The sequence below is a fragment of the Cavenderia fasciculata genome, assembly GCF_000203815.1.
Source record: "Cavenderia fasciculata unplaced genomic scaffold Scf_EU5ZYIE02H8LDV-5, whole genome shotgun sequence".
NCBI lineage: Eukaryota > Evosea > Eumycetozoa > Acytosteliales > Cavenderiaceae > Cavenderia > Cavenderia fasciculata.
Window position 1 is genome coordinate 1901849 of NW_004457639.1, and position 17617 is coordinate 1919465.

Here is a 17617-nt window from a genome sequence, read left to right on the forward strand (position 1 = left end):
CATCAGTATCGCCACAGGCCCCTATATTGTATATTGTTATAATATATTATTTAGTAAAGCAATTGTTAAAAATTAAATAATCTAAACTGCTGAGGTGTCTATAGATTATATATTTGCTGATATCATCCAATATGCTGTACTTATTGGAATAGTTTGGTATAGGGATTTTATTCATTTGATCAGGGATCATATGATTCAATGCAATCATCTTCCACAATGAATTATTTCTACTACATCTATAGAGTAACCTAGATACTCTTGAATTGATAATATCAAATGGATTACACATTGATATGATATAAAGTATTAATTCAATGGGTTAATTTGTTAAAAGATCTTCATTATCATCATTGTCCACAAGTTGTTGTATATCACTATTGAGAATGTTGTTATTACTACTATTATTATTACTATTATTACAGAGTACAGATTTTATATCCATTTTCTCTCTTTCTCTCTCAATGTCTATCTATGATTTAAAATAAATGACATCATTACTACTACTTCTTATTATTATTACTTTTATGATAATATTTATTGTTTGTTATTATCGATGATGCATGGTAGTGTGTTTAAGGAGATAGATAATATTTTATTGATTGGTATCATCGATGGTGGCACTTAATAATAAATGCTCAATTTCTTCATCATCTACTTCACCATCATCATGATCATTATTGTTGTTGTTGGTAGCATTTTCATTAATGCTAGGATCAGTAGTAGTAATAGAGCTTTTTGTTGGAGTTGATACAGTAGTGGCAGTGGTGGTTGTTGGAATATCATCAATAATTGATTGTTGTTGTGAATTGGAATTGGTTATTCTTCTTGTTGATAGAAATGATGGTGATTTGTTGCCACCATTGTTTCCACCAGATTGGTTTTGTTGTTGTTGTTGTTGTTGTTGATTTCCGTTACCTCTTGTCCACGTTGTCGAGGCGGCTGTTTCATTTTGTTGTTGTTGTTGTTGTTGTAATTGTTGTTGTTGTAATTGTTGTAATTGTTGTTGTTGTTGATGAATAGATAAAAGTATTGAACCAAAATCATTGATTGAAGTTGATGAAAGTAGAATTGAAGTTAATTTGTTTGAATCAATTTCACAAAAATCGAGACATATCATTTCATTTATGAATTGATAATCAATCTGTGACGATCTCATGTGTCTCTTGTAGATTGATGATGAGAATCTAGAGAGGAACAATTTAAAGTCAGAGTATCCATTTGGTAGGTCTTGAATGGATTTAATCATAATACAAGGTCTGAGCAAAGAAGAGTTGAAATTTGAGTTGGTAAAACTACTATTGCTGCTATTGGCTAATCCACCAACCGCGTTTACAGAATGTCTTGAGGGTTGTAATAACGGTGATGGTGTAGGCAACTGATGAGGATGATAGTCAATTTCGACGATTCCAGACGACGTGAGGATTGGAATTTTGGAACAAGTGGTGTCTAGGATTTCATGATCGACCATTGCTGTATGTGAAGAGATTTGGTCCACAAGTGGTTTAAAAGGGGCATCATTTTGATTTGATACAAAACAATCCTTGATAAAAACCCATTCAAAGAGGTTAAACTGCTCGGTAATGGTGGGAATGGTTAATGCCAAATCTAAAAATTTACATGCCGACAATACAAGTTCTCCATTGTCACTTGGATGCGATAAAATATCAATCTATATAGAAAAAGGAATGAATAAAAAAAAGAATAAAAATTACAACTCGTTTTCTCTGTATATTTACCAATTCTGATAAAATGATTGGCCAAAAAGATCTAAGGTTTTGATGAGATATTCTAAGTAAAAGTACTCTGAGGAGAAGGAATACTTGTAAATGGAGTACAGTAGAGTTTGGTATTCTCAAAGACTCAACAATTTTTTCTTGAATTGCTGGCATAATCGATAGATATTGATTTTCACTACCACACCAAATGATATACGATAATCTTTTCAATTGTTTGGATCTATTCATATTTTCAGTTTCCCTATTGACAAACATGGTTGAAACTGCAGTCCATGATTTACCTATATTTTCTATAGAAACAAAAAAAAAAAAATCCATTGTTAGAAATAATAATAATAAATTATAAATATTTTCTCTTACTCATAAAATCAGATAAAGCAGTTTTATCATGAACCATTACTTGATTAATAATTTTTCCAGTTTGTTCCAAAGTCTTTATATCTGCTTTAAAGAAATCATGGTCATTAAAGAGTTCCAATGCATCCTTTCTAATCGACTTTATATTGTATGAAAATTCAGCCAATGAAGAGAATAAACAAATTGCATAATATGTATTCTCTCTATTTATATCACTATTTAAAAAAATATATTAATATTAATAAAAAAAATATAAATTATTTCTTTTTCTTTTCATACATTTTAGATTTAATATAGGGAACAACATTATGAAGAGTATTGGCAAGTAAAGTGGCAATTCTTTCTTTATCATCAAAGATTGAATCCAAGAGTGAGGCAAGTGTTGTTGATAAATGTACCAATGATTTAAGACTAACTTGAGTCTTTAGTCTACTTGCTTCTTTTTTAAGATTACCAAAACGAGGAATAGCTCCATCTTCACCTGATGACAAAGTTCTAATCTTTTGTGATTGTGGTGTTAGTTGTTGTGGTGTTAATTGTTGGGATTGTGATTGTTGTTGTTGTTGTTGTTGATTATTTTCTTCACTAATAGTTGTAGAGGCATATGTATATTCATTCGTATTACTACCACCACCACCACCACTACTACCAGAAGAGATACTAATTGATCTCATATCCATTGATGTTGGTCTTGAAGAAGTTGGAGTAGTAGATACATAGGATTCCTGAGGAGTGGATTGTTGATTTCCATTAATGGCAGGAGGTATATACATTGCAGAGATATCGTTGAATGATTTTCCAGAAATCATAAAACAAGCCTCTACAATCTTTGGTATAATATCTTGCAAGTCTCTCTTGTTGTTGCGATACTTGAAACTATTTTTGGATTTCTCTTCGGGCAATGTCTTTTTAGTGTAGATGTTTAATATTTGAAGTTGTGATACAAATGACATTGGATTTGAGGAATGAGTAGATTCTCTAACAACGGCCAAAAAGTGTGACGAGATCATCTCAAATGTCGATGAATACTCTTCAATATATCTATAGATAAAGTCATACAGAGCACTCTCTTTCATGGTAATCTTGTGAATGATTGATTTGTGTGGTTTCATTCTTTCTTGAGCATGAAGACTTGCAAGGATATGAGAAGAGGCACCCAATAGAGTTTCCTCTCGTACCGATTCCAAACTAAATACAATCTCCATGATTACTTTACGAGTCATTATTCCTTGGTCCTCCATCGAAGGGAATGATGACGACATGGACGAATTTAATGATCTTTGCCACAACTCTACAATCGCTCCAATAAATTGTGTTGGGTATTTTGACATTAATGGGTCTAAAATATGAATAACCAAATCTTGAATCGCATATTTGTTATGTGTATCTGATGATACATCAGTTGATATTGACTAAAAAATAAAATATAAAGTTAATAAATAAATTTGACATTGATTATTGATTTACATACAATTTTTGATAAAGTTGATTTTGGAGGACCCCATATTTTTAATAGAGGCGAGATAATGGCAGGTAAATCATGAAAAATGTCATCTCTAACTTTTCCAATTGGTGTAAGGGATATGGATTGGTCAATTTCACTTGTAAATACATCTTTTACAAAATCTGTAAGTATTCTAACACCTCCCAATGCTCCTCCTCTATTAATTTGTTGTTCTTCTTGGTTTCTAAAAAAATTAAAAAAAAAAGGAAAATTAATTAGTTGTTTTCTATTTCTATTTTTTTTTTGATATTTTTTTTTTTACATTTTATCAAATGGAGTAAGAGGTTCTAAAATTGAAAATTTAAAAATAAATGTCAAACTTTTCAATAAAACGATAATATCTCTAGATGTTAGACTATCATAAAGTGATCTTGGGTCAAAAGAGGATATGAGATCTCTTAGACAATTTACAATGGTAATGACAGCATTTGGTAGTTGAGCTGAATGAACCATTCTAGGGAGACAAAAAGTGATAAAATCCAACCAATAGAATCTAATATTAAATCTTGTCGATGGTTGAATAAGACCCACAACAGTTGTCTGCAAGAACATTGGAGATTGAGTAATTGAAGACAATGATGTACTTCCAAATCCATTATTGTCAAGATATGGTGATGGTTGTGGAAGAGGTGAAGAACCACCAGATGAATAATTTGATTGTTGTAACATTGATGGAGTATGTTGTTGTTGTTGTTGCTGTTGTTGTAATGAAGAAGAACTATCAATCAAAACGATTGATCTCAAAAGAGATAAAAGATGAACTTGTAATACCATATTTGATGAAGATACTGCTTGGGCAAGAGTTTGGAGGATTGGTTCTTGAATGTTGTTTGCAATTTCCAATGCTTTGCTGTGTTGCATTGAAGTCTGTGAAAGTAGATATTGAAGAAATTCGGCTGCACAAATTTGTACAGTGTCATTTTGCGAAACAAAAGATTCTCCATCTGGTGTTGACTTGTCAAAGGTTGTTGATACTTGTCCTTGAATAAATCTTAATGCAACTACAACCAACAAATCAATATAATAATTGGTTGGAATGAATAGAAAATCTGACGATGTTTCAGTGGTGGTGGCGGCGGCGGAAATTGATTGGGCAGGTGGGTGAACTGATGAAAATGAAAGATAGGTATTATCACCTCCCAATGGAGATGGGCTTGATAATAAATCATCATTGTTGTGAGGATTTACACTGCTATATGACTTTGGTGATTCTCTATACGATAGTGTTTGTAGTTCATTGAGTTGAAGAATATCTTTAGAGATTGGCTTTTCAATGACATGTTGGATAAAGAGTTTAAAATCGCATTCAATGATTGATTTGAAAATCTTGAATGCATAAATAACTCTTCTGGTATCATAAAACGATTGGTAAAAGTTATTAAATCTAACAGTCGATTTGTCGAGTAGGATTTTGAGTAGTGGATCCAAAATACGTTCTGCTTTGCTAATACTATCGGCCAACCATGTATGACCTGTCAATCGAATGATTGGTTGTTCATGATTCAAACTATCTAGCATAAGAAAGAGTGTATTTGAGAATGGTAATGTATTGGTACCAAGTTCACCAGTCAAACGCCAAAATAATGCAAACTTTTGATATCCCTCTATACGAGTATTGAGATTGCTATCTGACATTGCCTCTGCAATTACTTTTGCACAGGCAGATTCATTAATCTCTCGAAGAGAAAGGAATAATGTAGCCACTTTATAATGTACAGCACAATTGTTTGGATCCAACAAACTCCAAAGCTTTTTTGACAACTCTGTTAAATGTTGAATCGTTATAATATTTTGTAAACTTTTACCAAGACCACCACTACTACCATGTCTATTTGTTAAATTTATAAATGATTTAATTGTTAAACATGATATAAATGGATTTTCACTCTAAATAAATAAAAAAAATAAATAAAAAAAAAATTAGAATCATTATCTTTTTGTTTTTTTGTTTTTTTGTTGTTTTTAATATTTACCAAACAAAATTTATAAATTGGACTAAACCATTTAGGAGGTGAAGAAGATTCCAATATTGGAGATGTGATGGGACTTGTTGGAGAAGTTTTGAATTGTTGAAATAGACCAACCAATACTTGAAGTGAAAGATCAAGTATAATAAACAAATCGGTGGAGGTTATATAGGCAAATGATGATATGGGAGTAAAAGTAAGAGGATTTGATAGTGTATTGTTGTTGGTTGATGAAAGTGAAATTGGATTATTGATTATATGATTGGTCGGTGGTTGTAATAGTGATAAATTTCTATCCAAATAGTCATACAGATCGACAAAATAGGATTGATATGTTTCAATCGATTGATATGTATAATTATTAGCATTATTATTATTATTATTATTGATATTGTTGTTGTCGTTTATAATGATTTTACCAATGATTTTTAGAGACAATTGAGTATAGTGTAATATTAGACCATTATTGTTTTTGGACAAGATATCACTTTTCATTGTCTTTATCATTGATAGCAAGAGGAGTGGTAGATGCTTATTTTGTACCTCCTCGACCGACAATGTCATAATATCGAGAAAGCATTCTACTAGTTTTACATTGTCGATATTTTCTTGTTGATCGCGATCTCCAATATTACTAATCAATTGAATTAGATAGTCCCAAATGACTTGTTGATCATTGATAGTGTCCAAGAGATCATCCAAATGTCTAATAATGTCTTTTGAAAAAGTATACCCATCTTTGTATTGGTAGATAATCTTTAAAATGTCATAAAAGATGTCTCCAATAATCACTTGAAATTCCTCTTTTTGAAATAGATAGGTTAAAATTTTAAATGCTATTAATAAATCTTGATTATTAACTTGTAATAATTTCTACAAAAAAAAATAAAATAAAATAAATTAATAAAAATAAAGAAATATATATATATATATTATTATTACCTTTATAGATGATATTGTTGATTGTTTTGAATGATTTAGGAAATAATTAATATCAACCATTGATGATTTATCTTGTGGTCCTAATAACCAAGAATAAAGTCTTCTATTTAACGACATGTCTTTGATTACAACTACTCGTAATGCTGAACCAATTATATTTTCAATTGCTTCATTTGAAAATATTCTAAAAAAATAAAAAGAATAAATAAAAAGAAAAAAGAAAAAAGAAAAAGATTGTTTTTTACATACTTTAGAGAAATTGGAAAATGAAGTGAAATAACTTCTAAAATATTTCTTTGAACTAAAATATTATGATCACACAATGAATCTGAAAGTGCTTGTGCAACAAGAAGATCTTTTTCTGGTAAATATACAACTAAAGAAATAGGTAAATAAAAGTAAATAAATAGTTTTGCTTTGATTTTGGGGGGTTTTTTTTTTGTTTTTTTTACCTTGATTTGAATCATCTTTAAAATCTTTTGGTAAACGAGTTAAAAGGAAATTGATAGCAGCTTGTCTATTGTAAGGGGTTGTTACCATTGATTTCCAAATTGCTTGAAAGAACATTGTAGTTGAGGTTGCTCTACAAAATTGGTCCAATAACTTGTGAATTGCTTCGTATATTTCTCCTTGTCCTTCCTCGAGTCCAGGAAGGAGTGAAGATACGATACCATTGAGGCATGATGAAAGTTTAGTGTTGAGTGGTAAAAAGTACTTTTCATACAATGTTATAATCTTGAATCTAACATCAGTACTTGCTAAATGAAATAATGGGAATAATCCCGTTGCATAGATTGAAATATCTTTTGCTAATTTATCTTGCTATAAATAAAATAAGAAAATAAGAAAATAAGATAAGAAAAGTAAGAAGAAAAGGAAGAAGAAGAAGAAGAATCTATGTTTGACAACATACACCTATTCTATTAAAAATGATTTCATATGTCTCTAATGCTTTTAATTGACATCCACTTGGTAATGAGGCATTGAGACATTGAGACAAACGTTTTGATATCATTAATTTGACAGATGATTGTATACATGTCGATTTGTTAAACTTTTCAAATGTCTTGCCCAACTTGCCAAGATGTTTGATTAGATCTTGCCATTCTGTACTCTTTGTGAATTGTCCCAATACATGTGTAAGTTCTTCGTTAAATTGTTTGTATTTTGGATCGTTTGAAGGATTATCTTTTAGATGACAAGTAGAGGAGAAGAATAATGTTAATAAGAAATTGTAATGATGATGATGATGAAATTGACAATGAAATACCTTCATCCATTCTTTAAAAAAGGTATATAGACAAGTTCTCTTATCTCTCCTCTCTTTGTATAAAATTATCTCTTTCTTTCTTGTTTGTAATTTGATTTTTTTTTTTTTTTTTTTTTCATAAGCTGTTTTTTTTCGATCCCTGGGAAACGAGATTTTAATTAAAATATAATTATTTTTTCAATCAAGAAGAACTAGAATATTCTATTTGAGCTTTTTTTTTTTAAGATGTAATTATAAGAGGATCTTTTTTTTTTAAATAAAGATTTTTTTTTTTTTCTTTTTTTTTTTTTTCTTTTTTTTTTTTTTTTTTTTTTTTTTTTTCCAAGTGAAGTGAGGTGAGTCGCACATAATTTTTATTTATATACTTTGATCAATCAATTAGAGAATGATCAACTTTTTAGTAGGAATATTTATGGTGTTTGGACCAGTTTTGGGATATGTATCACAGTACAAAACAATAGAGAAAACAAGAAACACAGAAGGGTTTAGTCTCAAGGTATCATTGATTCTCTTTCTATCAAATATTCTAAGATGTTTCTTTTGGATGGGCAAACAATTTGATATTACACTTCTTTATCAATCGTTGGTAATGATTGTAGCTCAATTGGTAATGTTAAATCTTTGTGTGTCTTTAAAGTCTCAAGATCAACTAGTTAATACAAAGTCTAGAAAATCTACTTTAACATCTAGTTTTACAAATCAAGATTTCTGGGATTGGGATTCAATCTTTCCATATTGTATGTGTATATATATTATATATATATATATATTTATATATATATATTAGAGACTATTTAGGTTTTAACATATAAATATATATTTTTTATTTTTTAGTATTATTTTTAGGAGGATACACATTCATCTTTTTTATGACAAGTTATTACTTTTTATATGTACCAGAATACTTTGAACTATTAGGATCATTATCACTGACAATTGAAGCCACACTTGGACTTCCACAATTGTTACAAAACTATAAAAAACACAACGTCAAAGGATTAAGTTTTGTATTGATTGCATCATGGTTTGTTGGTGACTTTGCAAAGACTCTTTACTTTTACTTTAGTGGTGCACCAGTTCAATTTATTATTTGTGGTGCTTTCCAATTAATCGTAGATGTTGCTATTACTTATCAACTCTTTTTTTATCCTCAATGAGAGAGAGAGAGAAAGAAAGAGAGAGAGAAACAATAAACACTTTGGTGGTCGACCATTTTTTTTTATTTTATTTTTTATAAAAGAGACAGAGAGATAATATCTATTTATCTGTATCGTTCAATGAGTACAATGAAAACATCAATTGGACTATATAGAGATATAGTTAGAGCTATAAATAGAAAGTTACCTCCTCAATCACAAACTTATTATTGGACATTTACAAGAGAACATTTTGAGGGTCATAGAAATGATACCGATCCTCAAGATGTAGAATTTCTGATCAACAAAGGTTATACTTCATTACAATGGATTATTAAAAAGGTATATATCTCTCTCTATTAGTTTTGAATATCATATGTATCATATCATAATTAGATCTCTGACAAAATACATTTTATAAAGTATGCTTCTTCAACTGAAACTGGTTCCCCAAGAGGCATAAAAAAATAAATAAAATAAAACATATTTGAACGTGTCAGTGCTTCACGTGATTATATTTAGTTGTTGTTCAAAGAGTAATAAATAATAATAATAATAGATAACTATGACATCTTTTATGTTATGTAGAGGAACATTTTTTCAAAAACAAACTTTATCATATCTTTTAGCTAGTAGTAGATCTACACAACTTGAACCTCTTTTCTCTACAAGTTATACAAAAACAAATAGAAATAATAATAATAACAAAAATGTGTACAATAACAACAATAATAATAATAATAATAATTATGCAACATCTGAAATGAAATATACAAATAAAAGATCAACAACAGCAACAAATAGTAAATTTAGAAAAGAGACATTATTTATTCAAGACAATACTACTACTACTACACAAGAAAATGAACCTTTTGGTATTACATCATCGACAATGTCACCCATTGCTCCAAAAGGAATGTTGAAATTTACAGATCAATCAAAACAAACAAAGGCAAAATTAGAGAGTGATCATAAGATTGAACAGGAATTAATCAATGATAGCAAGTCATTCTTTGCCAATCAATCAAACCATGCCAAGTATATTAAATGGTTAGGTAATCGTCAAAGATATAGGGTACCAACCGATTGGTACAAGGTAAAAAGAATGAATTTTCTTCAAAACCATGGGAGTGAATTCCTTTTGCACTACCAAGATGATCATATCAAGGCTGTTGTCGATAACCATCCAAATGAACGATGGTACATGTGGAAGTTTTCAACATTAAAGTCATCATTTTGGAGATCAATCGAAAACAAGAGAGAATATATAAAGTGGATGGCAAATATTGTTGGAAAGAATCAATCCATCGATGAATGGCACTACCTAACCGACCTCGATTTCAAGAGAAATTTCGGTTCATTCTTTATTGATACCTATGGTGATATACCAACTGCACTCGCCGATATTTATCCAGAACATTCTTGGAAGCCTTGGTTATTTGAACGTTTTCATCCATCATACTTTTATGACAGCATCGAAAATCAACGTGCTTTTGTCGATTGGTTGGCTCAGACTCTAAATATCACATCACCAGAGCAATGGTATCAAGTCACAACAAAGGATATCAAAACAAACAGAGGATTTCATCTATTAAAGCTTTACAACAACTCTCCCTATCAACTCTTTACAACTATATTTGGAAAAACAAATGGAGAGGTATTACAATCATGGCGTTTTAAGGTCATCCCAAAAAAGAAACTCAACATTTTAATTTTAAAAGATTTTTTAAATCATTTATTTAATCAAATCAATCAAAACAAAGTAGAAAAAGTACAACAAAATAACAAACAAAATCTTGATGATTACAACGAGTTGTTTAATGACATTTTACAAAAAGTGTCAAACCAAGAATTGGAAACAATCATAGAGATGAATCATGGAAATGATATTATAAATGAATTTGGAGGATCATTACAAGCTGCCATTGAACATTTAGAGATTCAAGAAGAACAGGATGATAGTATTGAAGAGGAGACATCAATACCATCTTCATTTGAAGATGCATATGAAATTTTTGACATTAACGATCAAATTCAAAAAGAAGAAGAGGGAGTAGAAGAGGATCTATTCGATTGGGATCATTTATCTTTACTCGATAGACAAGAACATCAAAAGGGTACAAGTACCAAATATACTAAAAATGTTACCAATAAGAAAAAAAAGAAATAAACCACCAGCAGCAGCAGCAGCAATGCTTTTAAAAATCGTCTAAATTTAATATTGAGTCAATTGTGAGTCCGCTATCAGTCATAACCTTTCTCTTTGTTAGTTCTTCATGTTCCTTTCTTTCCTTTTCTGATTGTTGTTGTATTTGAATTTCTTCCCATGTCACTAATTTCAAGTTCTTTTCTTTTATCTCTTTTTCTGGGTCCTATAAATCAATTGAAAAATCTTATTAATACATTCATTTTAACCAATTGATTCATATTCTAGACATACAATTTCACCTAATATTACAACATTATCACCTCTTATAAAAAATACACCCAAATATTTATCACTATAACAATTTCCCACATAAATTCTTTCAACAGTATCTTGAAGTATAATGTTTGCTAAAGTATAAGAAGAAGAAGAAGAAGAAGAAGAAGAGAAAAGATGATCAGTACAAGAACAAAAAGAAAGAATCAATCTTTTTTTGCATACCAAATTGATCAAATGTTCTCATTACTCCAATAAACTTTTTACCATCACGAAGTACGACTATAAGTTTTTCTATAGAGAAAAGGTGATACCATACATTAGTAATCGTCGTCTATTGTAGTAATTATAATACACATACTATCTACTTCATCGCAAAGACTTGCATTACTAAAGCTCATTCTTTGACAAGATCGATGACTAGTATATTAAAATAATATCAAAACAAAAAGGGGGTTGCATGATTATTTTTTTTTATTTTTTTTAATTTTTTTTTTCATGATCATCAATGGGGACCCATTTACAGTTTGCTTTACAAAAGTGAAGGGTTGTTTTGAAATTTAATTAGTAGGGATGAACAGATTGACAAGAATAACGTCATATTTAACATCATCACTATCAACATCATCAATTAGAAACAATAATCTTTATTATTCAACAAGAGCTAATAAAATGGAAGGAGAAATTAATAATAGTGGCGTAGTAGTTGGATGCTATGAAGGATTAGAAGTATGTAAAACAAACTCAAACTATTATGAATCAAATCATCTAATACATTTTATGATTATTATTATTTATTCTTCTTTTTTTTTTAGGCATGGTCAGAATTAGGAAATTTAATCAATTCAAAGTCTGATAATTTACTTTCAAAGTCATTCAAATTGGCAGACAACAAAGGAAAGGTAGGTGACTCATTGGTTCTCTATAATGTAACACCAGAGCACCCAAGAGTTGCTATCGTAGGTTTGGGTAAACAAAACACTGGTGGCAGTGATCTTTCATTGTTTGAAAAGAATGAAAATGCACGTAAAGCTACTGGATCTGGAGTAAAGGCTCTAAAATCAAAGGGTGCTACAAACATTCAAGTCGATTGTTCTTTGGGTGACATTAGATCATGTGCTGAAGGTGCCAACCTTGGTATTTTCAAGTATGACTTAAAGACTAGCGGTGGTGCAAACTCTACCAAAAACACTCCCATCCAAATTACACCATTTGATTCAAATCATCAATCCCTCTGGGAGGAAGGACAATTGTTGGCACAATCACAAAACTTTGCAAGAGAGTTGGCTGACACTCCATCCAATCTTATGACACCATCAATTTTTGTTGAACGTGTGACCAAGCAATTTGAAAAGTTAATTCAAGATGGAACTGTAAAGATGCACGTACGTGACGAAAAATGGGCAACTGAACAAAAGATGGGAATGTTTTTGGGTGTCACCAAGGGATCTGACGAACCACCACGTTTCCTTGAACTTCACTACAAGGGTGCTGCAAATCAAGATGCTCAGCCACTCATTTTCGTTGGAAAGGGTGTCACTTTTGACAGTGGAGGTATCAGCATTAAGCCATCTGCCTCTATGGGTCTCATGAGAGGTGATATGGAGGGTGCTGCCACTGCAGTATCATCTCTTTTTGCCATTGCCTCACTCAAGCTTCCAGTCAATGTAATTTCTCTTACTCCACTCTGCGAAAACATGCCATCTGGTCACGCTACCAAGCCAGGTGATGTTTTGACTGCCAGCAACGGAAAGACCGTCGAAGTAGACAACACAGATGCCGAGGGTAGACTCATTTTGGGAGATGCACTTCACTATGCTCATACCTTTAATCCATCAACCATCATCGATATTGCCACTCTTACTGGTGCCATCGATGTTGCTCTTGGTCAACATTATGCTGGTGTATTTGCTGCATCTGATGAACTTTGGGATGAAATCAACAAGAGTTCCCAAATCACTGGTGAACGTGTATGGAGAATGCCACTTCTTCAAGAGTACAGAAAGCAATTGGACAGCAAGATTGCAGATATTGTAAACAGTGCCGGTCGTTCTGGTGGTGCTTGCTCTGCTGCCATGTTCTTGAAAGAGTTTGTTCAAATTAACCGTTGGGCCCATCTCGACATTGCTGGTGTAATGTATTCAACCGAAGATGGTCCATACCTTGGTAAAGGTATGACTGGTAAGCCAGTACGTACTCTTGTTGAAATTGCTCGTATCCAAAAACATTAAAAATAAATTTCAATAATAATAATACTTTTTTTGCAGAGTTGATTCAACTTTCTATGTTTATTAGGATATTGTTTGTAAAATTTACATACCAATCAACGATGATATTAGATTTCCATCGAGTGAGAGTCACAGATTTGAAATATAATAGACAAGGTGACAGACTATTCGTTGCATCACATGATGATAACGTGTCTCAGTGGGATACCTCTACTGGTGTACTCATCAACAAATTTATACATCCCAAGAGAGTCAATTCAATCAGTATCACTCAAGACTCTATAGGTATTTAGTTTCAGCTATCCCTGGCACACTGTCTTTGTGGAATACAATCTCTGGCGAATTGTTAGAGAGTATCGACTTTGGATACGGTACCTATCTGAAATGTGTTGAGTTCTCTCACAGAGATACACATATTGTATTCTCGTATCGCAATGTCAAAATTCAATCAATGATCAAAGTGTACTCTTTTAATCCAGATAACCAAAAGAAATGTACTATACCCAATTAGAGAAACAAGAGAACTTTGTTAACATTTACTTCTACCTTATATAATTAAAATATAGTGACACCTTTGTTTACTTTGCCGATCATAGAATATGACTTATATGGTTGTGTTACCTGGTCACCATCGAACAAGTATATTTTGGCAAACGTTGGTAGTAGAGTTGATATCTTTGATGTAGACACGAGAGAATTGGTACATTCTATTCATGTCATTGGTTCAATATTGAATGGCAAGATCTCATGGACCAGTGATCAAAGCATGTTTGTGATTGGCTCCAATTGTACCACCATATTGTATGAAAACAATACTTGGAGGCTCATTCGCTCATTTGATATTGGTCGCAGGATCAACGATGCAACGATATCATCTACTACTCCTCCTGTAAGAACAGTGATACAAGTCTGTCATCGATGATTTATTAATTCACAAATCTATATTTAACTATACCTTTAGATGATTGCTTTTGCAACAGGATCCACACCAGATTGTGGTTATCCACGAAGAGACAAACAAGGTGATTTACAATTCAATATCAAACTATTCAACCTCGACAACACAACAAGTAGCAGAGATAAATGGTCACGATGATCCCTCATACTCTATTTCTTTCTCACCAGAGAATAAATCGTAAGCACAATTAATTGAAGCAACAATAATAGAAATTATGTCAGCTAATATTTCCTATTTTCTAACCCAATAGAATTGCAATTGGAGCGATGATGGATATGTCATCATAAATCAAATTTAAAAATTAGGTGGTTTGATTCTCATTTAGAAATGTAATATTATAAATATATTGTAGTACAAAAAAGATAATTAATTAAATAATAAAAAATACCAAGAAACAAATAAAAACGGTTTTAATCACAATAAATTGATGTTGTCTATCATCTATTTTGTTTTATTCAAAATTAAATGTTTTTTATATTTTTTTACACTTTTTTTTGATTAGAAACATTGATTATACGACTTGAAATAATTATTAACACTATTCTACATTCAAGAATTGAACAAAACTGATCTTTGATACAAAAATATGGGGTTTGGCTTGAAATTAATTTTGTTAAAATTGGGTGACAAATTGATCCAAATCCAATAGTTCAACTCTTTTGATTTAAATATTTCACTATTCCATTATACATAGATATTATCATTTTTTTGTGGTAAAAAAAGAATTAAAAAAAACTACGTTTATCACATATTTATTGGAGCCCAAGAGGGTTACTGGTTTTTTTTTTTTGCAATTGGATCAAGTCTGAATTTTATAGTTTAGCTCTCTTGACTTGAAACATTTACAATATCATAAGAAATGATCTGAATTTTGTGCAAACATCAAACTAGGTAAAAAAACTATCAATTTAAATTAAAAACTTCTTAATTTGATTGTTTGGTTTTAGATTTTCAAATTTTTATAGTTTAGCCCAATTAACTTAAAACTTTGATATTCACCATTGAACATTGTTTTGGTAACCAATTGAATCATTTTAATTTTTGTAAAAAGGCTTTTTCAATATTTTATGTGTGTCCTCTTGGTATTTCGTAATTTTTTTAAAAACATTTCCAAGTATTATAATTTCACTCATTTGACTTGAAACTTTAAATTCTATTTTTAAAATTATTATTAAATGATATGAAATCAAAATAATTCCACAAAATAACCTTTTTCTCAAATTTTAAAGTTTTTATTACAATTTTGATATAATTGTTCAAAAACTTTTAATTTAACTCAATTGATATGAAAGTTTGATATTATCTATATATTATTATTTCAAACATTATTGTATCATTTAATTAAAAGATTAAACAAAATTCATTCGAAAAAATATTAATTCTTTGAAGGTAAAATTTCTATCTTTGTCAAATTTGAGTTTAAAATTTTTTAAACAATACGCTCACACATTAATTTTGTTGGAAATATGCAAATATACTATTTTTAAACAATCGATTTTTTAAAAAATGAAAACAAAAATATAAATATAAATATTTTTAATATATAATATTATTGTATAATAGCCTCTATTGTCTATTATTATGAAAAAAAAAATTGTCATTCACGAACTTATTTTTAAAAAAAAAAGTGGTCATGGCATGAGTCGATCCAAAATTAAAAAAAGTTCAAAATAGGGCAAAAGTTGGCACGTTTTTACAAAGTTTTTACTTTTTTTAGATGAATCAAAGAATAGAATTAGAAAATATATAATGTTTAAAATATAAAAATATTGAATAGGTTTAAAAAAATTATACATGTTCTCAAAAAAAAATATTAAAATTTTTGCTTTTTTTGTTTTTTTTCCATAAAAGTTGGAATTTTAATAACTTTCTTATTTTTCATTGATTGTTGCCCAATTTTAAATATGTTATACAAAACACTCGCCGTTACCTATTTTTCGATGCCAAATAGTTTTATGTAACTTTATAAGATATATTAATCAACTTAGTGAGAGGGGTAGGGGTTGTAGAAATGTTAATTTTAATGCAAAATAAGTTTATTATTGAGTAAAAAACAATAATAACATACTATTTTGAAAGTTTGAAGTAAATCCAAAGGATTATTAATATTCCAAAATCATCAAAATATTTCTAAGTACCAAGTATTTTCCTCATAAACTTTCAATTTTATAACTTTAAATTTTAAGTTAAATCCTGATATTTACGATAGATATACACATTATTATACTACTTTCATTAAAAGAATTACTTAAAAGTACTATTCTCTTCTATAAAAGTACCAATAGTTACCAATGTCTCATAGTAACTCGAGTATTCCAGATTCAATCCTAACTGGTCGGGAGTACGATTCCCAGTTACTACATGATATATATATCAACGTGTTAGTGTATTGGGGTGATTGTAATCAATGTGTGAGGGTTCTATAAGCAATTCATAGGTCTAGGTCCAGGTCCAAAATTTTATTATAATGATTTTATGACAAAATAAGTTTATAATAGAGTAATAAACCATATTAACATACTATTTTAAGAGTTTGAAGTAAATCCAAAGGATTATAATTCTTCAAAAATCATCAAAATATTTCTAAGTATCAAGTATTTTCCGCACAAAAATTAAATTTTAGAACTTCAAATTAAAACATAACTCCTGATATTTACGATAGATATACACATTATTATACTAATTTCATTAAAATAATTACTTAAAAGTACTATTCTCTTTGATAAAAGTACCAAGAGTTACTACTATCTCATAGTAACTTAACTTTTCCAGATTCAATCCTAACAGGTCAGGAGTTCGATTCCCAATTACTACATTGATATATACATCAACGTGTTAGTGTATTGGGGTGATTGTAATCAATGTGTTAGGGTTAGGGGTTAGGGTTAGGGTTAGGGTTAGGGGGTTAGGGTTAGGGTTAGGGTTAGGGGTTAGGGTTAGGGTTAGGGTTAGGGTTAGGGTTAGGGTTAGGGTTAGGGGTTAGGGTTAGGGTTAGGGTTAGGGTTAGGGGTTAGGGTTAGGGTTAGGGTTAGGGTTAGGGTTAGGGTTAGGGTTAGGGTTAGGGTTAGGGTTAGGGTTAGGTTAGGTTAGGTTAGGT

The 17617-nt window shown here is 30.3% G+C and overlaps 6 protein-coding genes across 6 annotated transcripts; 4 read left to right on the forward strand and 2 right to left on the reverse strand.

Moving 5' to 3' along the window:
* Window positions 1-592: 592 nt before the first annotated feature.
* Window positions 593-7521, reverse strand: DFA_10625 (uncharacterized protein; the record flags this gene model as incomplete). The annotated part of the gene is made up of 11 exons (XM_004354477.1): window positions 593-1669; window positions 1737-2026; window positions 2097-2308; window positions 2373-3505; window positions 3565-3781; window positions 3860-5484; window positions 5571-6437; window positions 6507-6690; window positions 6756-6882; window positions 6959-7328; window positions 7420-7521. The coding sequence occupies 11 exons, from the start codon at window positions 7519-7521 to the stop codon at window positions 593-595; spliced, it is 6204 nt and encodes a 2067-aa protein (XP_004354529.1).
* Window positions 7522-8161: 640 nt separating this feature from the next.
* Window positions 8162-8933, forward strand: DFA_10626 (uncharacterized protein; the record flags this gene model as incomplete). Its single annotated transcript, XM_004354478.1, has 2 exons — window positions 8162-8513; window positions 8611-8933. The coding sequence occupies 2 exons, from the start codon at window positions 8162-8164 to the stop codon at window positions 8931-8933; spliced, it is 675 nt and encodes a 224-aa protein (XP_004354530.1).
* A 129-nt stretch (window positions 8934-9062) lies between these two features.
* DFA_10627 (uncharacterized protein) lies at window positions 9063-11082 on the forward strand (the record flags this gene model as incomplete). The annotated part of the gene is made up of 4 exons (XM_004354479.1): window positions 9063-9254; window positions 9309-9369; window positions 9542-10008; window positions 10141-11082. 4 exons carry the CDS (start codon window positions 9063-9065, stop codon window positions 11080-11082), a joined length of 1662 nt encoding a protein of 553 aa, XP_004354531.1.
* A 240-nt stretch (window positions 11083-11322) lies between these two features.
* Window positions 11323-11735, reverse strand: lsm1 (LSM domain-containing protein; the record flags this gene model as incomplete). Its single annotated transcript, XM_004354480.1, has 3 exons — window positions 11323-11468; window positions 11560-11628; window positions 11696-11735. 3 exons carry the CDS (start codon window positions 11733-11735, stop codon window positions 11323-11325), a joined length of 255 nt encoding a protein of 84 aa, XP_004354532.1.
* A 271-nt stretch (window positions 11736-12006) lies between these two features.
* lap (leucine aminopeptidase) lies at window positions 12007-13565 on the forward strand (the record flags this gene model as incomplete). Its single annotated transcript, XM_004354481.1, has 2 exons — window positions 12007-12063; window positions 12150-13565. The coding sequence occupies 2 exons, from the start codon at window positions 12007-12009 to the stop codon at window positions 13563-13565; spliced, it is 1473 nt and encodes a 490-aa protein (XP_004354533.1).
* A 98-nt stretch (window positions 13566-13663) lies between these two features.
* On the forward strand, window positions 13664-15044 carry DFA_10630 (uncharacterized protein; the record flags this gene model as incomplete). Its single annotated transcript, XM_004354482.1, has 4 exons — window positions 13664-13847; window positions 14129-14451; window positions 14543-14697; window positions 15023-15044. 4 exons carry the CDS (start codon window positions 13664-13666, stop codon window positions 15042-15044), a joined length of 684 nt encoding a protein of 227 aa, XP_004354534.1.
* Between the last annotated feature and the right edge of the window lie 2573 nt (window positions 15045-17617).